General features: G+C 44.7%; 1 protein-coding gene across 1 annotated transcript in view; it reads right to left on the reverse strand.

Annotated features, from left to right (window-relative positions):
* Nucleotides 1–1,940: 1,940 nt before the first annotated feature.
* Nucleotides 1,941–25,000, reverse strand: part of Tnfrsf21 (TNF receptor superfamily member 21) — a 74,795-nt gene continuing 51,735 nt past the window's right edge. The window contains exons 5-6 of the mRNA XM_032900704.1: nucleotides 5,656–5,884; nucleotides 1,941–3,364 (exon numbers count right to left, since the gene is read on the reverse strand). Coding sequence (XP_032756595.1) covers nucleotides 3,135–3,364; nucleotides 5,656–5,884 — 459 coding nt within the window. The 3' untranslated portion in view covers nucleotides 1,941–3,134. The remainder of the gene's footprint in view (nucleotides 3,365–5,655; nucleotides 5,885–25,000) is intronic.

The following is a 25,000-nucleotide window of genomic DNA, read 5'->3' on the forward strand; positions in this document are numbered from 1 at the left end:
TATCCAAACTCGGGTTCTCAGGGTTGTGTGGCAAATGGTTTACTGACTGCGCCCTCTCCCTTGGCTGACCCTAAGGCCTTGGTCTTCCAGCCTGCAACTGAGTGCCGGGTTCCAGGGATGTGCCATCACAGGTGACTCTGGGTACTTTAAGGAAGCAGCTGATGGGGCATTGTCTTCCAGAAAAGCTACACGTCATGTGACCTCAGTATAATGCTGATGTTTGGTTCTCATGCCTACATCTGCACTGCTTATGTTAACTTGCATTTAAACTTTACTCGCGACCTAGACGGATTTCACTGCCACGTTTCTCCCTAGTGTTTCAGCTGGTAATGGCCTTCTGGCTACTGGTCTCAAAGAGAATGAACGGTCTTAGATTAAGGCCACTCCCTCACCCTTCTCCCCCAAACACACATAACACAAATTCAAGCCTAACCTTTTAAACTTCTCAGTGAGGTCTTTAACACATCCCTTGGTGTTGTGCTTCGGATATTAAGTGTCCCCACAAAGGCTCATCTACTGCAGGTTCTATGAGGTAGGGGATCCTAGGAAAAAGAAGGTCACTGGACCCGTGCCGCTGAAGAGCTATCCTGTCCCGAGACTCTACCTGTATCTCTCTGCGTGTTGGCTAATACGAGGTAATCAACCTTCTGTTGTCATGTCTTCTCAGCAGGTTTTTGCCTTAGTATCAACCAAAAGCAGCAGAGCCAGCAGACTGTGGACTTAAAACCTCAGAAACCATGCGCTAAGACAAATCTTTCTGCCCTTAGAGAGATTTTCCCTTTTCAGGTACTCTGTTCTAGTGTTAAGAAACTGTCTCATATTCTTAGCTTCACAAGCCTAATTTCATCTGTAAAATGGGCATAATAATAGGAACCTGTTTTATAAGACAAATATAAAGATCCAATAAAGTAATGAACTTTATGCTTTGCACTTTGTAAAATATAAAACCACAAATTTGGGTTATTAATAAAAAACATCCCCAAATTACTAATAAGCTACAGACTTAACATACTAGTAATTAATGAATGGATTGCATTTCTCTGTCCTAAATCTTCAGACACGATGAAAACCTGACAAAATCTGTTTCCTCTGCCATCGTCACTGACCCATTCCTGTTGTTTGTTCTTGTTTCTCTCTCTCTCTCTCTCTCTCTCTCTCTCTCTCTCTCTCTCTCTCTCTTTCTCTCTCTCTCTGACATAATTTTTTTTTTTTAATTAAGGTTAGCCATGGATGTCCTGGAACTCCCCAGGCTGGCTTCAAACTCAATATCCTCCTGCCTCTCTCTTCCAATAGATTAAAGGCACTACCACTCCCTGGCCTCAGACTTCTTATCTTCCACCAACAAGAGGGAAGGGAAACTGGGGTGTTCTTCTTGAAAGCTGCCACAAGGAGAGGAGTGAAACCAGAAAACGCTCCCAAGTTGCTGACATGGGCGTCACAGTGCATACAGTATCCACTTCCAGGTTCTCACTGAAAGAGGAAGTTAAAATTGCTAGCGTCTAGTCGTTGGAATTCTGCAGAGGCGGGGTCCAAGCCAAGGGAAACCAGCAGTGAACTTGAGAAGTCCCACCAACACAAAACTGCACCCCCCTCACTGCCGAGAAAGCCCTCTGGAGTTCGTCAGGGACACTGAGGTTTTAGCTAGAAGTCTGTGGAAGTGTGCAGATTACCCCACAGGTAAAAAAAAATTACCTGGAGGAAATAAAAGCCCATGGTTTAACTCGAAAGACTAGGAAAGGCTTGGCAGTTCTTATCAAAGCCCTGCGCACTGAACCTCCGGGTACCTCTCCAAAAGGGACTTGTGCTAATGTGTGTGATTTACAGATTGGGCAGGAGGAGGCTTTCAGAACACACATCCTTCCCCAAGAGAAGATCAGAGCTAGAACCTGAACAGAGGCAAAGGGGAAGGTTAAGTAGTAAATACACCAAAACCACGCAAGTAACAAACACCTAATATTTATTAATAAATTAGTATACTTGAAGGCATTTTTCTGATATCAGTTCCACCACTAAGCCCACCCACACAAAGGCAGTGGGCGTCTAGCTCTGCATTAGAGTCTGACAACTGAGCATCAGAGGACAGGTTGATAAATGAGAGAGCGTAGTTGCAAATTTATCGGACAGGAGTTCTTACAGCTGCAGCCATTTTTAACGAAAGTGGTTGGATGACGAAGGAAACCCAGCAAGGCCTTGAGGGCAGACTGGACCTATAGACTATGTGTATTGAGAGAGAGAGAGAGAGAGAGAGAGAAAAAAAAAACAAGAAAAATATCTTTTAAAGCAAAGCTGGGCATAAAGTGGTTTTCCAAGGTGCAGCAAAGGTGTTCCTAAAAGATGAAGATCGAGTTCTTTGGTGGCCCAGGTGTCAAGCCACTGAAACAGCAAGTCCTGGGGACTTAAGGATTTCATTCTCCAGCCCAGAGCTTAGTAGCATTAAGGGGAGCACAAGTTATCAAGCAGTGTACTGTGTCCAGACGAAAACCATACAACGAGCGATAGAGTGTGGTCAAGTTTCCGCCGTGAATATGAACTATAGAACAAGGCATGAAAAAGACAACTCAAAATCTAATAGAGTTACAGTCATCAACAGGGTCGTAGCCTCCCTCCGTCCTTAGAAACGCTCGTGAAGGACAAACAATACGACAGAGAGCAGTGATAATTAAAACAGACAAAGTAGGCGTTGATGTTGGCAGACTTATGTGTACTTAGAGAAGTCACAAGATGCCACTATGTTTTTTAAGAAGTTGAAAGTCTTGGAATCCAGCATATGGGAAAAGTCACACCGCGTCTATGTTAAGTTTTTAAAGTGCACAGAATAGTGTTGAAAATATATAAGAAGGCAAAAATGGAGAATATATGGAACTTAAAAAAAAAACTTTAGTGGTGGGCATTTTCCAACAGTTATACATTGAAAAGGCTTTATACATTCACTTTCAAGAAGAGAAAAGAAAGAAAGAAAGAAAGAAAGAAAGAAAGAAAGAAAGAAAGGAAAGAAAGAGCCCCAAACTCAAGCACCAGCCATATACTCTGTTAAACACATACACACACACACACACACCAAAACACAAAAGTCAGAAAAGAAATGAAATCACTCCGCCAGTAGGCTGATTTCCTGAACGCAGTGCCCCCATGTTCTACAATAGGTCAGGAAGGTGGCTGTACACAGAGTCCAAGAGGGTCTGGCTGGCTTCTTGGCTCTTGACCCCAATGATCTCGAAGAGACGGTCCAGTTTGTCCTCAGCCTGGGGAATCTCTTCGATTACCCGCAGCTCTTCGGGATTCAGGATGTGCAGCATGTCGTCAAAGATGGGCTGCAAGTCACAGGGGTCCAGGCGGACCTGCCGCAACACTGTGTCCTTCTTTTCTGCAGGGAACAGGGGAAAGAGAAGGAAAGAGAGATGAGAGGGGTTGGAGGAGCAGTTGGGGAGCTGCCCGCATTCTGCGCCTAGCAGGTTTCCTCCAACGTGAGGGAGTGACCTGGTACATTTGAAACAATACAGGCCTCTTTATTTGCACAGCACAGAAGAATGGAAAGCAGGAGTTTCAGGGATGCGGTGGCCCAATTATGCAATCCCAGCACTTAGGGGTAGAGGGCAGGAGTACCAGGAGTTCAAGACCACCTTCCAGCCTGGGCTACATGAGACCCCAGCTCATAAAACAAAAACACTAATAGAAAAAAGATCTGCTTAATAGAAGTGGAAAGAGAAACTACTTGACTGTATTCTCTTGATTTTATTTTTATGTTAAAATGATGCGTTTATTATGTATTTGTGTGTGCACATGAATGTAGGTAGGTTCGATGCCAGAGGTATCAGAACTGGGGTTACAGGTGCCTGGAAGCCACCCAGTGTGGGTTCTGAGAACCAGGTCCTCTGTAAGATCAATCTGTGTTCTTAACCTCTGAGCTATCTCTTCAGTACACTAGAATGGACTCTCAATGTGTTAATAATATGACATTTGCCACGTCTTTATTGGCTTCTAAATCCTTCTGAAACTCAGAAGAGCTGCCACACTTAGGAACAAAAATCCCAAGCCAATGCACTCTTCTTCTCTCTACTTATAGCTGCATTGTAATACTTAATATATTATGTATTTTTAATATATATTATTTTATATTAATATATATTTTAAAGGTTTTTACATTTTTGCGTATATGTGTTTGTGCCTGAGTGAGTTTGTGTGCATCATATATGCCGGCCGTGTCTAAGGAGACCAGAAGAGGCTGCCAGATCCTCTGGAGTCATAGGTGGTTTGTAAGCCATCTTGTGGGTACTGGGAACTGAAAGCAGGTCCTCTGTAATAGCAGCAAGAGCTCTTAATCCCTGCGTGCGTCTCCAGCCCTGATAATGCAGTGCTTCAAAAGCAAAGCACTGGAGGACTAAAGGCCCTTGAAATGAGAAAATGGTGTTCCTTGGGTCACACTCTGCAGTGACAAAGAGCAACTTTTATTAAAATCACCAATACATCAAATTTACCATCACAGAAATTACAATAGAAATATCTTACATGGAATGAATTGCCCTAAATGTGTAAAGTCTATGAAACATGAAGGATCTTAAAAGTGAAATGTAGACTAAATCTGTAATACTCTTCACTGAGATGTAATTGAGTTGCCTGAAAACCAGGAAACGTCAGACAAAACCCTGCCGTTAGTACTATGTGTAATCAAACTTACTACCTTCCTATCAAGGCTGTGTGAGGTGGCCCACTTAGAATCCCAGCATTCAGGAGAGGCAGAGGCAGGAGGATGACAGAAAATTCCAGGCCAACCTGGTGTACATAATTCCCAGACTAGCCAGGAATACATTAGAAGACCCGGACTTAAAGCAAAGCCGACATATTATTTACCAAGTTATAATTATTTGAATTTATGTCTTTTAATAGCTTATGTATTTCAGGCTTTTCTCAAACTCCCTATGTACTGAGGATGACTGAGTTTTTCTTTGATTTTTTTTATTTTTTCTTTTTGAGACAATCTCATTATATAGCCCCAGGCTGGCCTCAAACTCACAGGCTGCCTCTTTTTTGGGGGGTGCTGGGGTTAAAGGAGTCTACCATCACATGCAGCTGACTTTGAATTTCCTATTTTCTCAGGCGCTAAGATACCAACTGAGTGCCACCTCTGCCTGTTTTGGTGTCCGCTGGGCTTCATGCTTGCTAGGCAAGCACCTTATCAACTGAGCGCTAACCTCCCACTCCACTATGTTGAAAATATGTGCAATTTGCCTAGAGTGAATCTTGGGATCAATTCAAAACACTAAGACTACTTCTGACTCCCCAGACGGGTTAGACTCTGCATCCTTGGACTTAGCAAGTACGGTAAAGAGTTCCCAAATCAGCTACACTGTCCTTTATCAGATGTGCCCTGAAGCACACGTTTGATAGCATCCCAAGGATAGAAGCTAAGGCATGTCTCAAAGCTGGCTCTGGATGGGACACAGTTGGAAAGACTTTCCAGGCGTGTCCATGCTAGTGATGTGGCTCCCCGGAGGACACGTTTATCTTCCCGAGAACGTCATTCAATGGGCTCAGCTACAAGAGGGCTGTGGGCGTGGCCGGGCTGTGGGCGTGGCCGGGCTGTGGGCGTGGCCGGGCTGTGGGCGTGGCCGGGCTGTGGGCGTGGCCGGGCTGTGGGCGTGGCCGGGCTGTGGGTACCTTTGGTTATAAAGGAGCCATTCCTGCTCAGTGCTGACGAGCCGCTGGACGTGGAGTCACAACGCAGAAGGGGCTCCGACTCGTCCACGAAGAAGCCCTTGTTCTTGTCCAGGGGTGAGGGCTCCACTGTCAGGAGAGTGGAATTCTCAAGTTTCACGTTAGGACTGGGAATGGGGCTCGGGCTAAGCGGACTGGGGCTCATGGGGAGAGCCAGTTTGTCGGTTTCCAACTGTGGAAAGAAAAGCAACTGTTATATAAAACAGAAATTATACAGAAGCAAAATGAAATCAAACCCTCCTCCCTTAACATGTTTTTTTTTAAATCTGTTTGATTTTTTTTTATTCTTCCATTTGTGTGTATTTCTTATTTGTTGTGATGTTATTAAACACATATACACTTTTATCGTCTTACTGTGTAACCCAAGCTAGCTTGGAACTCACAGAATTTCACCTGCCTCTGCCTCCTGAGTGCTCAGAATATAAGAGTGTGTACCATTACACCCTGCTCCGACACATTCCTAAACCCTTTCAGAGAACATGTGAAGCCAGGCATGGTGACAGACCAATTTGGGGTTTGAAGATAGCCTGAGCTAAGAAGATTTTCTCTCAAAACAAGCAAACAAATAAACAACAACAACAAAAACCCATACGAGAGCAGACACTGTAATATTAGAAATTAGGAGACCCAAAGACAATGTATACCTGTAATCCCAGCTCCTCTGTAAATGGCGACTTTGGTGCCAACTTAAGCAACGTGACAAGGCGCCTCTCTAAAAATTATAAGGAAAAACTAAAGGAGCACATATATGCACTTATTTAGTTATTTTCCTTTTGGATGAGATAAAATGCTCTGATGGAAGCAACTTAAGGGAGAAAGGGTTTATCCCAGTTGAGCTCACAGGTCAAGGCACCCGGTCCATCCAGCGGAGAGATTCAGAACAGCGGGGGCTTCGGGGAGTTGGTCACATGCCACCCAAAGTCAAGAAGCAGAGAGCACTGGACGCAAGAATTCTAATGCTGGCTTTCAGGATGCAATCCAGGCCCCTTGCCTTGGGAGTGGTCCTGCCTACAATTAAACCAGGTCCCAAGCTGCCCGCCTATGAGTTCAGGGCTAGTCTGGAGGTTTTTCAGGCTGCCCCGTGTGATTTTGGTCCTGTTCTCCTTTGAAAGAAAGAGATAGATAAGAGGGAGAGAGAAGAGAGGAGGGTAGGAGGGAGAAAGCCAGAGTTCACACCAAGTCTATTTGATCTCTCCACTCTGCCCTTTCTTTTAAAGGAATGCTTCAGAATCACATCAGGCACTTATATCATCCTCTAGCCCATTGCCCTTATGCTTTTTCTGGCTTTCCAGGCATCATGGCTAACACGAATTGTCAAGTTGACAAGCTCTACGATCACCTAGCAGACCAACCTCTGGGGATGCTTGTAATGTGGAAAGGCTCACCCGAATTGTAGGAGCTATCGCACTGGTATTGACTGGAACAGCAGGCCAAAGAAAATGGAGACCGTGGGGCTCGCACAATGGCTCAGCAGTTAAGAACACTTGCTGCCCTTGCAGAAGACCATAGTGCAGTCCCTGGTATACACGAATGCCTAAAAACCCCAGCTCCAGAGGATCCAATGCCCTCCTCTGGTCCTCACACATGTGGTCTGCACATATTCATACATAGACATAAATTAAAATAAAACAAATACTTTTTAAAAGAAGCCGAGTGCTAATGCCCATTTCTGTTTCCTTACTAGATATGTGATGTGAGCAGCTGCCTCAGGGTCCTGATGCCATTACTGGACTGAATCTTCTTGAACCGTAAAAGGATCTTGTATCGTTTCTTGCTGGGTACTTGGTCACAACAATGAGAAAACGAACAACTAACACACCCAGCATGGGTGAGCATGCAGGAAGCAGATGGCCAGTCGCACAGCCGAGAAGACCTCATCCACTCTCCTGAAGCTATTGGTGACCACCTTGAGAGCGCCCATCATTCTCTTGAGCCCATCCAGGGAGAGGCTGTCAACCTCTCCAGGCCAAACGTTGACCCTGGTTTTAAATGATCACGTGACAAAGTCACGTAAGACACGAAGCCGACATGCCTACCTCTTTGGCAACTCTTAATGACAGACATTTTTGCAAGTGATCGGAGAGCTGCAAAGGCCACCAATTCCTGCATGATGCTGACATTCTAGCTGGAGGTTGCCATAAACCACCACCACAGCTGGCTGGGAGTCCACAGTAGATTCCAGAACTGGTTAACATGCATCCCCAGAGGGACTCTTCTGATCTCCAGATAAGAATTATGCATATGCTTTGAGTTTTAATTCAACAGCCCCTGGCCTGGGGCATATTGAATTAAATGCCTTGCAAACGCACGCATTCATGCTAACATCCTCCTTTGTGCCCCCTCCCAGTTGACAAAGAACGCTTGTCTCCATTCTGGTTCTCAGGGACATTACTCTGGTTGACATGCTCCATCAATATACCACACTGTTCTTGGGAGAGAAAGAAAAAAAAAAACCTTCCAACCCACGGACTCATGCCAACAAAGAAGTCCCACCCACAAATTCATGCCAACAAAGAAGTCCCACCCACCTATTTCCTGTGCTCGTTTAAAACTTTCTATCTTGATTTTCCCAGCAACTTTGCTAGAAGTTGGGACGTAAGTACCAGATTTCCAGCATAATTGCACAAGTGTTGAGCCAATGCCCCTGTAGTTAAAGTCAGGTGACTATGAAAGTGCCCCGGTGAGTGTCTCAGCAGTGGGGGCTACCTAGTTAGTATGGCTAAAGGCAGAGTCCACGTGGCAAGCATCCTTCTAAAGATCGACTCTCTGGCTTCGGGTGCCTGCCTAGCTGCATTCTGAACCTATCTGAAGGCTATTTGCATTTTCCATGTAAGCTCATAAAAATGTCTTTCCTCCTCTTACCTGATATTTTCAACAGCTCCCAGAGCTGCTTTGCAACCCTGCATCAGGTATTGTGTCTCCTGGAATATCTCTGACAGTAAACTAGACCATTAGACTCTGTGGAATAAAAGAACTGCTCTACTAATTATGAAAGTTCATGATTTGGCGTTTTGAGTTTATAGCACTAAAAACCATCAAGATTAGGATGACAATGTTATTTAAAAGAGAAGATACTTGTATTTGTTTGTTTGTGGTTTGTTTTGTAAGACACGATCTCTACACAGCCAAGGGTGACCTTGAACTCCTGACCCTCTTGAGTCTACATTCTGTATTATGCAGTGATGGGGTATCGAACCCATGGCCCTGTGCATATTAGACAACCACTCTGCCAGACAGAGAAGACATCAGAACAAGAAAGCCAGATTTCCTCAGCAGAGAGTCTCATCTTCCTTAAAAAAATGCACAAACTTTGTAAAAAATAATCACAAAATACAGTAACTTAATTTATCCTGTAAGCATCTTTGAGCTGTCCAAATTCTCTGTGGGGGCATATTAATTTTCAAATACAAAACCAAAGTGTGTTATTTTTAAAAAGCACCCCCACTGATAAGTATCTTTCCCTTCTGCTAATTTGGAGCTGTTGTGGCTGTGGTAACTTGTATTTATATTGGGCTAGAGAACGAGACTGCTGGAATCGTGTCTCTGCAGCTCAGACCCTCTGTGCTTTTGTGAGGTGCTCACGGATGCAGACTGCTCAAACAACCCAGCTTACAGAAGAGAGGAGCATTCTACGACCCAGAAGAAAGGACTCAGGGAAAACTCGTCCAGAAAGGAAACGAATCCACCAGATGCTGTTGCACCTCCAGAAAGACTAGAAACCCGTGGTTCTTTTTGCTTGAAGGCTGGGAGAGGAGAGGAGCATGAGCCAATGAGAGAAAGAAGGGACAGCCAGAGCGACAACTGGAAAGAGGAGGGACAGGGCAAAGGGAAGAAAGGCTCCCTAGGCAGCCCAAACCATTAACAGTTCTATTGAGTGCACTTCCAGAACATACTATTTTCTTTGGCCCAACAAGTCCTTGGAGCTCTCCCTGATTAGCCTCCAAACAGGTACACTTAGTACTTCCGGATGCTTATTAATCCAATGTGACAGGGAGGGTAGATAAACAGCTGCCCTTACTTCACAGCTGAGTCAGCCCTCTAGCCCCATGGCTGTTGTGATTTCCTTTCAGAATATCAGGATCATGAAAGACAAAGAGTCATCTAAACGAATTAGATAAACACAGCAGAGTCTGGGGTCTGAGTACCCTTCTGGGCTCTGGGGACGGTGACAGTGTATCTAAGCTACACTGGAACATGGCGGCCATCTTCTTGTCCCATTTCTACTGGGTCCTTGTCAATCCTCCCAGTTCCAAGCCGAAGGGCCCATTCTGGGTCCTCTAACTCAAGTAGAAACCTCCACTGCTATTAGGATGCTGGAAAATCATGGCTAGCCTTTCCAGAGAAGGCAAACTGGGATGGTGCAGTGTTTCTTGGCTCCTGGGGGTGGTGAGCCATGAACATCTTTTGAGAAGTGTGGTGTCGAAGACAAGCAAGCTTTTGACTTGTCTGCTTTGCAACCTGGCAGTAGCCCTGAGTGTCCTTTGCTCCTGTCCTAACCTCCCTAGGTAATTTCCCTACATTTAAATGCTCAAGAAATTAGATAAAATCAAAAGTCTCCAAAGTCCCAGAAAAATCACAAGTCTCCTGTACCAGCTGGGTGCTCTTAGAAAAACCACTTCCCTCGGCAGATCCACTCCCATATTTATTTCTAAACTAAAAAGCAGAGGTTAGGTCACCTCTAAATTGCTTCCATCCCAAATGTTTTACACACTGCTTGTTTTATTATTGCCATTTCATTCTTTGAAGCACCCTCCCCCCTACACACACACACACACACACACACACACACACACACACACACACACAAACACACACACAACCAAATCCTTTATCCCTCTTTGCCAAGTTATCTCCAATTAGTTCATTTAACTAAGGTTTACCAGAGATACTGTCAGTTACCACACAATTATAACCTCCCTGTGGTTGCACAATCTGTGTTCACAAAACAAATTAACGACTTTGATTCATCCCTGATCCGCTGAAGTGAAATATTAATTATGTAGCCTGGAAGCTCCTTGCCAGCCTGTTAAAATGGCTTAACTTAACCCCTTAGCCCTTGGCATTCCCCAGATAGATATCACCATGCTCTCTTCCCTAGGACATAGCCACAGATGCCTAGTGTTCCTGATACACAAAAGCCACCCATTCCACTGAAGGGCCTGTCAATATATCCTCTCCTTTAACACGTGGAGGAAGGGAAGTTTTCAGCTTGCTTGTGCAAAAAAATAAAATAAAATAAAATAAATGCCATTTTATTAATGGTTTCAAGAGCGCCCTTTGCTAATCCCAACTGAAACTAATTGCTATTCCATGAATTGAACAGCTTGCCACCTAGATCCCATAAATAAGAAGGGACTTTAAGTCATAACCAGGGCTCGGGTTGTAGCTCTCAGTTGGTAGTGTACTTACGTGTCTAGCATGCACCAAGTCCCTGAGCTCCATACACAGCACCAACAAAAACTGGGCATGGTGGCACATACCGCCAGGTGGAGGCAGGAGAGTCAGTAGTTCAAGGGCAAGCTTAAGGAGAGTCTGGACTAAAAGACCCTATCTTTGAAAAGAGTAGGAGAGGGCTAGAGAGATGGTTTGGCGGTTAAGAGCGCTGACTGCTATTCCAGAGGTCCTGAGTTCAAATCCCAGCAACCACATGGTGGCTCACAACCATCTGTAATGAGATCGGATTATGAGACACTCTTTCGGTGTGTCTGAAAAGAGTAGGACATGGGGAAGAAGAAAAGCTGGCAGTCACAGAATGCCGTGATGGTTCTGTCCAAGCTGTCTGGAATCCACTGATGAGGAATGAGAACCCCACAGGGCTTATGGAGGCTGAACCCCCGTAAACTCATCATAAACAGTACAGAAGCACAAGAAGCTGGCCTCTGGGCAGTGGGAGGGTTGCTCGGCAGGGGCTAGCAGGGCACACAGCTTGGTGGTCCTACTCTCCAGCTTCACAGAGGCCCTAGGATAGAAGGGCGAATGAGAGAGTCTGTAAATACCACATACTTGGGCTGAGACCAAAAATTTGTTTTCTGTTTGAAAGCAGTTCAGACCCCAGCAGACCAGTGATGGACCAGTTAAGAAAAACAAATAGAAATTTCCACTGAAGATTTATCTCGCAGGAATTACGGCCATAAATGAGTATAAATGACAACCAGGTGGGGGGAGTGTGATGTTATCTCAAGCGTGTTTCTCCCCCCCCACCCCCGCCTTCCCAGCTGCGCAAATAATGAATATGAAATTAGATTTCAGGCCATCTGCGGGTCCGTGTGGGAATTTCAGTTTGAGCCCTATCTTTCTTGCCAGGTCAGCATTTTGTAATACCTGACTCTATCGAATCCACTTAAGTTAGACAGCAAGAACTCAGATGATACAGCAGTAAAGGAGTTAAATCCGGGGCTGGAGAGATGGCTCAGTGGGTGAAATGCACTTGTAGCTCTTGCTAGAGGACTGGAGTTCGATTCCCAGCACCCAGATGATGGCTTACAACCTTCTGTTCATCCAGTTTCCGGCGATTCCCTACTTTTTTCTGACCTCCACAGGACCGAGGTACGCTTGCAGAGCTCTTACTCAAATGCGGATAAAAAACCATGCGCACACACGGAGTTTAAAAAGGAATTTAAGTCTATGTGCGCCCTGGATCTCAGATAAGCCAGATCATAAACCTTTTGTCTGAATCTACTTCATTCCCAAGTTCACAGACTGAAGAATGCCCCATACAATGATTTCTTAACAATCATTGATTAAAAAAAAAAGAAGAAAAAAAGTGATGCATTTGGAAGAGGGCAAGAAAGGGTATATGGGAAGGTTTGGAGGGAGGAAGGGGACGGGAGAAATGATGCAATATCATCCGAAAGAAAGAAAGAAAGAAAGAAAGAAAGAAAGAAAGAAAGAAAGAGAGAGAGAGAGAGAGAGAAATAAAAAAAACACATTGCAACAACAATGCCAAGCAACCAGAGCTTCCAGGGACTAAGCCACTACCTAAAAGACTATACATGGACTGACCCTGGACTCTGACCTCATAGGTAGCAATGAATATCCTAGTAAGAGCACCAGTGGAAGGGGAAGCCCTGGGTCCTGCTAAGACTGAACCCCCAGTGAACGTGATTGTTGGGGGGGGGCGGCAATGGGGGAGGATGGGGAGGGGAACACCCATAACGAAGGGGAGGGGGAGGGATTAGGGGGATGTTGGCCCAGAAAGGGAATAACACTCAAAATGTAAATAAGAAATACTTAAGTTAATAAAAAAAAAAAGTAATAAAAAAAAGAGACTTGTAAAAAAAAACACATTGCCTTCATTAAAAGGATAAATTTTAAATCCTTTAAATTTTAAATGAGGAGACAATTTTTAAAAACACTTCTATTATTTCTCTCTCTCTCTCTCTCTCTCTCTCTCTCTCTCTCTCTCTGTGTGTGTGTGTGTGTGTGTGTGTGTGTGTGTGTGTGTGTGTAGCTGACATTACAGACAGTTGTGAGCTGCCTGATGTTGGTACTAGGACTCAGACTGATATTCTGCTAAAACAAATGCTCTCTGAACCATGGGCCACCTCTCCAGTCCTGGCACTGACTTTTAAATAATCCTTCTGATGTGTGAGTTCTTATTGTGACCAACTCAGAACAAGGGGTCCTGCCTAAAAGAAACCAAATTCACTGAACATTTTTTTTTTTTTGAAACAGGGTTTCTCTGTATATCTCTGGCTGTCTTGGAACTCTGTCTGGTCTCTGTAGACCAGGCTGGCCTCGAACTCAGAGATCTCCCTGCCTCTGCTGGGGTTAAAGGTGAGCGAGTGCCACAGCTACCACCTCCCAGGATCTTTTTTTTTTTTTTTTTTTTTAAACCAAAAGCACAGATGGAAATGTCCTGATACTGATTCCCAAACCCTTCAGGAAAAGGTGGTCAGCTGTTTGATATTTGGAGACACAGACCCGGGACAATGTATTGGAAACAGCCCCATAAACAGAGATAAAGCAAGAATGTTGAAATACAAAGAATTCTTGACAAACCGATACTTTTCGCTTCACCAACCTGGCCCACACCTCGGGAGACATGGGAGGAGGTGTGTTTACTGCATAAGGAAGGAACCATCTCACTAACACTTCCAGTCTAAATCACCAATTAGCAGGCAAACAGCACAAGGTCCTCTACTGTCTAACTCTCCCTAGGGTCACTGAAGGTCATGGGATGGAAGTAGGAACTGAAGCCAAGAAGGACCTCCCTGGGAACTCCCGGGCCAAGACGCAGAAGAAACATAGTCGAGTGAACAGGGAATCTGGGAGCCAAAGCAAAGCCCAGCGTGAACTTCTCCATCATGGAGAGAAACTCAATGCTAACCAGGTTAGCCCAGGCCTGAAGCCACTGGGAAATTATGTGAAGAGTCACTTCCTTCCCACCCTGATTAATTGAGACCCAGACAAGCAGTTAGGGTTTTATTACAACTGAAGTCTTTCTGGAGCCTCTGCATAAGTTAGCCACGGATTAATTAGCCGTGATAGATCGCATCTTAAAACCCCTGATTCCAAATCAAGGTAGTTACTGTAATGGCGCATCTCTAAGGCATCCATGAGCTCTGACCATTCATTCCTGAGAGTTAGTTTCAAAAAAGGGGAGCCCAGAGACGAGCTATGTCCAAGTGTGAACTGTCAATCTTTGCCCCGAGCAAAAGAACTCTTCATTTCCCGGGTGCGCAGATGGAAAACTGCGGGAAGCCACAAGACGTGCTTCAAAAGCAGCCAAAGCTGGTTCGAACCAGCTGGCTCCAGAGGGCGGGAGAGAGCGCCCCGCCCAGCTGCCGGGGCGGGTGTCTGCAAGCTGTCCAGGCTGCTGACAGCAGTGATACTGCCTTTGCAGCCCTGGGCTGACTCACGGGCGAGCTTTCTCAAAAAAAAAAAAAAAAAAAAAAAAAAGGAAGTGGGGAGGAGAGTGAGCGGGCTTTCTTGGTTCCGAGCAGGAACCCACTCACGTCTTAGAATATTATAGCCAAGATCAGCACCGTCAGGATCCAGGAAGATCATGCTGTTTAGAAACCGGGGTTTCCCTCAGTGCAGTCTAGACAGTTTTAACCTCGAAAACACATTGCATAAACTTAAAAAGCTTGCCCGAGGATCCAAAGAAGGGAAAGCAATTTCACAGGCAATAACGCCTTGACGTAAAAAGTTTAGTCAGTCTAGTTAGTTTTTGTTTTGTTTTGTTTTGTTTCTTGAAACAGCCTCTCTACACAGCCCTTGCTGTCCTAGACCACACTATGTAGACCGCACAGGACCAGGCAGGTCCTGAACTCAGAGATCTGATCTGGCTGCCTCTGCCTCTTGAGTGCTGGGATTAAAGGTGTGTACCACTCTGCTTGGCCCAAGTAATTTTTTTTTAAAAAGATTTCTCCTTATGTTTTATTGTTTAAAACATACTACATCTATCTATCCATCTATCTATTCATCTATCTATCTATCTATCATTTATTTATTGTGTGTGTTTGGTGTGTGTGTGTGTGTGTGTGTGTAATGTATGCTTGTATCTAACAATGACCGTGGAAGTCAGAGGACACTTAGGTGAAGTTGGATCTCTCCTTCCACTGTGTACGGATAGAACACAGGTAGCCAGGTTTGACAGCAGGTGCCTTTGCCTACTGAGGCACCTCAGAGGCTCTTAATTAGGTTTTTTTAAGCCTGACAGGTTAGATTTAAATTAATATTGCTTAATACATTCATCGAATTTGTGCCGTTACAACCTCAACACACCTGGTTTCGGCCCCGGCGGTACACCCGTCACTCAGACTGCAAGGTTTCAGCCACTCAGGCCCCGTTCCCACAGAGGCTATCCAGGGTGTGAGCAATTTCCTGCGCACTGTCTGTATGCACACAGTACCAATAAGCAGGGACAAACAGCCTCCACCCAGGCGGTCTGGAGGTTAAGTGATAACTTCTCTGATAAGCGGGTAGACACTTAACCTGCCCTGGCATTCAATGTGGCCTCTACTCTTGCGATAGCAGATACCACAGTCCGTGAGTATCCGAGGGTTTGCGTCTCTCAGAATGTGTGTGTAGAAGGGAAAGGTTTCTGAAAGCAGAAGAAGGCATGATGCCGTGCCCTTTCCTGTGCGCCAATCTGAGGCTAAAGATGTTACAAGCCCTCAGTTCCTGTCTAATACCAGCTGACTCTCTGTTACTTACTCTCTACAATTTTTTTTTTTGAGGAAATTAATCCTTTGCTATAGACAATCTCCCCTAGCCGGTTTAACAGTTCAGGTTAGAATGTCCCACACTGCATTTCAAAAGACTACGTACGTACAATCTCTCTCTGGGGGAGGGGGAGGGGGTCTGGCGGATCTCACTGAAGTGTATGCCAAGTGACCCAGGATTAGGCTTTAGAAAGACTTGTGTGCATCTTCCGTGTGCGTTGCCATTTTCAGGAGCACCCCACCAAAGATGGGATTATAGATATACAATCCCCCCACTCCCCCCGTTTTTGGCAATGATTTACTTTAATGATAGGTGACTCCGCCCTTCCTGACTCACTCCTACTGGAGGTAAGAGGATGTTTTCTGGGTGACACATATTAATAAGAAAATCAAAAGCCGTGTTTGTCTGTCCTTCAAGGAAAACGTTGAAATTAAAAGTGCTGCACAATGACGTGTGATTTTCTCACGAGGTAGTGACTGGTTAGTGACATGGGGTACTGACAGACCAGGGGACAGGAACACTATGGGGAAGTCTGGCCAAGCTGGAAACGGTCAGATTTCTACTTCTAGGCCGTGTCTCCGTGTCAGTTATGGGGCTCAACACATAAGGGACAGGGGATTAATGTTTACTAAATTAAGTGCCTGTGTAAAACTACCCTGCCCTTCACAACAGTGACAACAATAAAATAGTAAGAGTAGTGATAAAGTGTGTGTGTGTGTGTGTGTGTGTGTGTGTGTGTGTGTGACCATATAATGTTTTAAGACTCTTTCTGAGCCAAGTAGTGCATGCCTGTGAATCTCTGAGTTTGAGGCTAGCCTCATTTGCAGAGTTAATTCCAGGACAGCCAGGGCTACACAAAGAAACCCTGTCTGGAAAAATAAAAAAAAGTTCTAAATGTGGTAGATGGATTCTCAGCAGACGCTGGTCAACTCTCCCTTGCTTCACAGTTTTTAGCTCATTATGCTAAAACAGTGGTTCTTAACCTTCCTAATGCTGTGAACCTTTAATAATAACATAATTTTATTATAAATTTAATCTTTATAATTAATATTCCATGTATTACATTATATCAGTATTATAATGAATAACATTTATATTTATAACATAACATTGTTTTACATTATTGATATATTTAGATATTAATATTGAATGTGCCATATAATAATAATATAATTCCTTATATTGTGGTGACCCCCAATCATAAAATTATATTTGTTACTACTTCATCACTATAATTTTGCTACTGTTATGAATCGTAATGTAAATATCTGATTTGCAGATGGTCTTAGGCGACCCTTGTGAATGAGTCATTCAACACCACCAAAGCGGGTGTGACCTGTAGGTTGAGAACCACTGGCCTAAAAGAAAACAGAGGAGCCACTAAGATCCAGGTCACCGAGATCCACGTGTAGCACCGGACTGGGTACATGCATCCTTTTAGTTCAGAAGAGCTTTACGAAGCTCTCTGGAAGAAACTGAGGCACGGGGATAGGACTGGGCTTGCCCACATTTACACACGGAGTGGAGAAAACAAAATTCAACTCTGACCAGAAAAAAGCCCAAATCTGTCAGTCCCCATTATTTGTTATTGGAAGTTGCATGGAAATGGCCTGCATTTGCTGTGGAGGGGACATTCGAACCTCACTCTTGTGTCTTACTTACCACGGACCAGTCCGAAGTTTCTGTAAAGTGTAAACTTTGCTACCAAGCCAAGTAAAATGGGACGTGAGAAAACACGAGTTGTTCGAGAAGGCCCTACTGCATACCGGCAGGTGCGGCTGCCTACCGCCTATGACAGAGAAAACCAAAGTGCCATTCTGAGTGAAACCAGGATCTTGTCCTTTAAAACACAGCAGCACACCTCAGCTTTAGTGTCCTGGGCATGTCTAGACTAAGAATACCTCCCGATCCAATGCCGTAAGCTCTCACACACATTCCCAGTGGAACATCTGTTCGTGTCGGTGAATTTTAGTTACCAATCCTTCATCCTGGAGAGGGATGCTTTGGGAGGCAGGGACCACCTTTCTTCTTAGCCTCGTTCCAGGCAAGCAGCTACTACATCGCAGGGCTGCGAGTAACTACAAAACTTGATAGAGCATCTTTGGTTCTTGTTTTGCTTGTTTGTTTGTTTGTTTGACAGATTCTTACGGTGTACCCTGGCTGAACTTTGTAGCCCAGGCTGGCCTCAAACTCTTGGCAATCCTCCTGTTTCACTGTATTGGGCTGGTAGTAGCCAGCTGCCATCTTTAGCTGATCCTTTGGGATACAGTAATAAGTGAATCAGCCTGAAATGGCACCAAATGTCTAAAGTCTATTCACACATATGGCTCCTTTGTGCCCTGTCACCAGCAACATGAAACATACCTGAGCCTGAAGATGTCAGCAACTGCCCTCCTCTTACTACCCCGGACGTTCCCCAGAGCCCACAGTCATGCCCTGTGATCAAGTAACATATCCTTAAATGACCCTCTGTGCCATAGTGACACGGCAAAGAGCAGGGGCCAAATGCACGAATGTCTGGCTAAAGGTCTCAGGTCCTTAGGCCTCGGGACAATAGGTTCTATTTTCTAGAAAATTAACAACAACAACAACAACAACGTAAAAACAAACCTCACTTGAATCACCAAAAAGCCAACTGAAATGTACAGCTGGTATTTATCCCAGCTCGCTTTCACATTTCTGAACATTGCTAGTCCCAGTCAGACCCACAGACACGGACAGCTGCTCTATCCTGCAGCTTGGCGGCAAAAAGCCAGGAGCTGGGCTACCTCAGCAGCCAGAGCAGCAATGGCCTCAGCAGAGAGAAGCCCACTCCTTCCGCTAGCACTTGGGATTCTCCCAGCTGCTAGAGCAACGCCCGCCTGCCACCCAGTACCTAGCACAAAGGCTACTACACAATTCTGAGGGGAGGGACCAACCGAGGTAGGTTAAAGGAAAAGGGAAGAGACAACACAGGTGTGGCCGACCACTCCCATCCTGAAAGGGATGTGTCTCCACAGTGGTTCTACAAAGGCAGAAAATTCCCTAAAGACAAGGAAACATTCAAGTAAAGAAGAACAAAACCTCCCGAGTTCCGCTGTGGTTAAATGACTGTGTAGACTTACCTACCTTATCTCACTGGGCAGAGAGCCACACTCACCTGCCCCTCACCCACACCACTCAAGGCAAGCAGCTGGTCAATGAAAATTCTAGTGCTTCTCTCTCACTTTCCTCCCTCTTCATGTCTATCCTCTTCCCCCCCTTTGTTTTTTTACTTCTTTCTACAGAATTTTGCTGGGTTAGTCCAGGTTACCCTAAAATTTATAGCCCTCCTGCATTAACCCCTAAGGATCATGGGGATGTAAAACTACACTGTGTTATATCCATTTAGTTTTATTTCATGGGTGTGAATATTTACCTTCATGTATGTATGTATGTATGTATGTATGTATGTATGTATGTATGTGTGTATGTGTGTGTGTGTATGTATGTATGTATGTATGTATGTATGTATGTGTACATATGTACCTATGTCTTGTGCCCAAAGATGCCAAAAAAGGGCATCAGACACCTCTGAAACAGGAGTTAGAGATCGAGTAAACCTGTATGTGGTGCTAGGAACTGAACCTGGATTCTCTACAAAAGCAGCCGGGGCTATTAATTACTAAGACATCTCTCCAATCCCTTTAAAACAAATGTTGTTTTAAAACAGGGTCTCTCTATATCACTGACTGTCCTGGAATTCAATATGTAGACCAGGATGGCCTCAAACTCAGGCCTGCTTCTACTTTCTAAATTCTACGATAGCCAAAGCAACTTGGTGAGACCCAATCAAAAAAAAAAAATCAGGATGAAATAAAAGGTGTTGGTCCTTACAGAGCAATAGTGATAAAAACTGCATGGTATTGGTACAGAGACAGACAGATAGACCAATGGAACAGAATTGAAGACCCAGAAATGAACCCACACACCTATGGTCACTTGATTTTTGACAAAGGAGCCAAATCCATCCAATGGAAAAAAGATAGCATTTTCAGCAAATGGTGCTGGTTCAACTGGAGGTCAACATGTAGAAGAATGCAGATCGATCCATGCTTATCACCCTGTACAAAGCTTAAGTCCAAGTGGATCAAGGACCTCCACATCAAACCAGACACACTCAAACTAATAGAAGAAAAACTAGGGAAGCATCTGGAACACATGGGCACTGGAAAAAAAAATCCTGAACAAAACACCAATGGCGTATGCTCTAAGATCAAGAATCGACAAATGGGATCTCATAAATCTACAAAGCTTCTGTAAGGCAAAGGACACTGTGGTTAGGACAAAACGGCAACCAACAGATTGGGAAAAGATCTTTACCAATCCTACAACAGATAGAGGCCTTATATCCAAAATTTACAAAGAACTCAAGAAGTTAGACCAGGGAGACAAATAACCCTATTAAAAAAATGGGGTTCAGAGCTAAACAAAGAATTCACAGCTGAGGAATGCCGAATGGCTGAGAAACACCTAAAGAAATGTTCAACATCTTTAGTCATCAGGAAATGCAAATCAAAACAACCCTGAGATTTCACCTCACACCAGTGAGAATGGCTAAGATCAAAAACTCAGGTGACAGCAAATGCTGGCGAGGATGCGGAGAAAGAGGAACACTCCTCCATTGTTGGTGGGTTTGCAAACTGCTACAACCATTCTGGAAATCAGTCTGGAGGTTCCTCAGAAAATTGGACATTGAACTGCCTGAGGATCCAGCTATACCTCTCTTGGGCATATACCCACAAGATGCCCCAACATATAAAAAAGACACGTGCTCCACTATGTTCATCGCAGCCTTATTTATAATAGCCAGAAGCTGGAAAGAACCCAGATGCCCTTCAACGGAGGAATGGATACAGAAAATGTGGTACATCTACACAATGGAATATTACTCAGCTATCAAAAACAACGACTTTATGAAATTCGTAGGCAAATGGTTGGAACTAGAAAATATCATCCTGAGTGAGCTAACCCAATCACAGAAAGACATACATGGTATGCACTCATTGATAAGTGGCTATTAGCCCAAATGCTTGAATTACCCTAGATGCCTAGAACAAATGAAACTCAAGACGGATGATCAAAATGTGAATGCTTCACTCCTTCTTTAAAAGGGGAACAAGAATACCCTTGGCAGGGAAAGGAGGCAAAGATTAAAACAGAGATGAAGGGACACCCATTCAGAGCCTGCCCCACATGTGGCCCATATACATACAGCCACCCAATTAGACAAGATGGATGAAGCAAAGAAGTGCAGACCGACAGGAGCCGGATGTAGATCACTCCTGAGAGACACAGCCAGAATACAGCAAATACAGAGGCGAATGCCAGCAGCAAACCACCGAACTGAGAATAGGACCCCCGTTGAAGGAATCAGAGAAAGAACTGGAAGAGCTTGAAGGGGCTCGAGACCCCATATGTACAACAATGCCAAGCAACCAGAGCTTCCAGGGACTAAGCCACTACCTAAAGACTATACATGGACTGACCCTGGACTCTGACCTCATAGGTAGCAATGAATATCCTAGTAAGATCACCAGTGTAAGGGAAGCCCTGGGTCCTGCTAAGACTGAACCCCAGTGAACTAGACTGTTGGGGGAGGGCGGCAATGGGGGAGGGTGGGGAGGGGAACACCCATAAGGAAGGGGAGGGGAGGGGATGTTTGCCGGAAACCGGAAAGGGAATAACACTCAAAATGTATATAAGAAATATTCAAGTTAATAAAAAAAAAAAAAAAAAAAAAGGTGTTGGTCCAACCAGGTTATCAGACTGTTCCAGAACCTAGCCACCAGCCACAGCTCTCACACCTTGTTTTGTGAATCCCAAAGCATGACAAGGTAGTGCCTTGGTCAGCTCTGATAACCATTTTATTAGGTGAGAATAGAGTTAAGACTGGTCCGTTTGCATAGGAACTCAAGGTCATCTTCTTACCCCACCCACTAAAGGGAAAGGGGTGGTAAATAAAAGAAAACAAATATTGCACTCACTAAGCCTAGCTGCATTCACAAAGGGTCGAAAGTCAAAGTAGGGAAAAGAAGGAAAAGAGAGTTAATAAGAAAACCTAGAAATTCGGCTAGCCAATGTCCTTTCTCCTGACAGCCAGTAACTGGGCGAAAGAAAGCATTATCTTCACACACACCTTTGTTTTCTTGCAAAGGAAAACATTCCGGGCAGCACCCACACAGGCAGGAAGGAATAAATATTTACAGTTGGCTGGAGTTTCTAGTTCTTGGGCACTGAACCCAGCAACTCTCCGCCTTGACAGACCATCCACTTCCAAGCAGCCTGGAAACCTGGTGGGCCTCCCTGTCCAAAACTATGTGACCCCAGACTTCAGGATTTAAAAGGTCCATTATGTGTGTGAGTTAGAGCTGGTTAGGAACAAGCCGGGAAGTCATTACGTCCAAAAAGAGAAATAAACATACAAACATGTGTGAGCTGCTTTCTGGCGGCCATGGTGCATTCATCCCCAAAGCAAGCCAAGAGCATCATGTTTTGTCGCAAGGAAACTGAGGTAGAGAAGCATAGTGGTTTACCCAGGGTCCTCAAACTGAGTATACCCCGAGGAATTCAACAGCTTGTCAATCTCCACTCTCCTGTTTTGCTTTCGAAAGCAGCCAGTCCCTCAGTTCTCTGACCTACGAGACTCACTCTCTTGGATCATGCAGGTCTGTGTGGAGTTGCTTCCATAACTCAAGCGTGAGCTCCCTTTGACTTCGCTTACTGTTCTGACTCATCTGCAGGGCCCACGGTTCTTGGTGTCGTACTGTGCTCATAAATTCTTACAGAGTGGAGATTTAAAGATAAAACCCATGCCACCTACTTGCGGCTCCAGGAGGAGAAACACAAACCCAAGCACTAGAGATACCAAAGGAAAGTAACCCGGCAGTCAACCTTCGAATTCCTTGCTATCCCTCAACACTGTGGTAAAATAATATTCTTCTTTTATTAGTTATTTGCTTATTCGTTCCGCACTGGGTGACCCCCAAACTGAAAAGTGTCGTTTAAAGAACGAAGAATGGTCCAGGTAGTTGTTGAGGCTGAAGGAAAGACAACAGAAAAGACAGAGGGCCACGGAGATCTACCCAAAGCCTGGCTCTACGCAAGTTCACACTCACTGTGTCTTGCAGGGCAAGTGAATGCACAGCAGGAAAATTCTCCTGATTTTATGGTTACTACTTTTTTTAGACTATCCCAGGCTGGCCTCACAAACTCTTCCTATAACCAAGGATGACCTCGAACTTCTGCCTCTATCGCTGGGGTTCTGCGATGACAGGCATGTGCTACTCTGCCTGGTGTGGGCAGGGCCGGAGATGGATCCAAGGGCTTCCTGGATACTGTGCAATCAGGCTACCCATGAGCTGCACCCCCAGCCCCCTGAAATCTTGACAATGAGAGGAAAACACGAGAGAGAGATAAACAGGATTGCCATTTTCTGACACCGGGTGAAAAGTACACATTTATAACATACTTTGTGGCTTAAGTGCGGATATAAGGTGCGTGGGGTTGGGGATTTAGCTCAGTGGTAGAGTGCTTGCCTAGCAAGCGCAAGGCCCTGGGTTCGGTCCCCAGCTCCGGAAAAAAAAGAAAAGGAAAAAAAAAAATAATAAGGTGCGTGCATGTGCGTGTGTATGTGTCTGTGTGTGCGTGTTATGGATAGTGTTACCCTTTTGTTTGTTTGTTAAATAGCTTTGTTTGTGGTAGAGGTCCTGGAGAGAAGGCACAGTAGATTAAAGCTCTTGCTGGCCTCTCAAAGGACTGGAGTTCAATTCCCAGCACCAACGTTGGGCAGCTTATAACTTTCTGTAATTTTGGTTTCTTGGGTGAGGACACACACACACACACACACACTTTTTGAAAAGAATTTGAAGGCTGGAGAGAGGAGAGGAGAGAGGAGAGGAGAGGAGAGGAGAGGAGAGGAGGAGGGAGAGGAGAGGAGAGGAGTGGAGTTAAGTGGTTAAGAGCACTGACTGCTCTTCCGGAGGTCCTGAGTTCAAATCCCAGCAACCACATGGTGGCTCACAACCATCTGTAATGAGATCTGATGCCCTCTTCTGGTTTATCTGAAGACAGTAATAACAGTGTACTCATATAAATAAAATGAATAAATAAATCCTTTAAAAAAAAAAAGAAAAGAATTTGAATAGATTTGTCAAAAGTCCCATTCTCCTCCAGCTATCATCCCACCACTTCTCCCAGCTGCACATGCCTGGAAAGAAAGGACATAATTTGAGGGATCTGGGTTCAGCTTAGACATTAGCCTTAGAGGAAGAAAGTGCGGGTAGAATGCACTTCACATCTTGGAAGAAGAAAGAGTCAGCCTCAGGAGGGCCTTAATAATGACCACCATGGTTAATACAGGACTAGCTGGTCTGGTGAACAGTAACTAAAAGCCACACTAATGCCAACCCTCTTGAATAGCAGCATAATATAGGTGTTCTCAGCCTCACGAGAGGGAAGAAACATTAGCCATTATAAATGAGTCATTTTTACACATTAAGAGTCCATTAACTCCTGGGGCAAAGTCCCAAGGCCTCAGTAGTGCCACAAAACACAGGGAAGGCAATTCCACCAGAAAATGTGAAGAGCGAGTCTTAATTATGCCCCCTGCTTTCTGAGTCTCTAGCTTGACTCGACAAATCTCCGAGAGAAGCTACGGATGGGGGGCTGTTCCACACTGTGCAGTTGTTAAGAACTGGCAGCCCGGAATCAGGCTTGTTGGCTCCTAAAATTAGAGTAAGAACAAGACCCAGAGTGTTGCAACACAATGATACACATTACTAAAACATGCAGTAAGGAGTTTCGTGTCGCCCTCTCAGCGTGCACCGTAATACCCAGGCTACGGGGGAAAAAAAATCAAGCTGGGAGCTACAGGATGCTTGGGAAACATGGTCTCTCAAAGTACAAAGGGGGAAAGGAGGGAGGGAGGAAGAGGTGATCGGATTTTCTTTCATTTTCGTACAGAAAAGATGAGAGAAAGAAGTGTGCATACGATTCTAGCACAATGGGAGAGGTACTTTGTGCTTTAACTCACTTATAAACTTCTTATGCCCTTTAGGTTATTAATTTCCATTACATACAAGCTGCTCATTATTTATTT

This window comes from Rattus rattus, chromosome 4 (assembly GCF_011064425.1).
Source record: "Rattus rattus isolate New Zealand chromosome 4, Rrattus_CSIRO_v1, whole genome shotgun sequence".
Taxonomy (NCBI): Eukaryota; Metazoa; Chordata; class Mammalia; order Rodentia; family Muridae; genus Rattus; species Rattus rattus.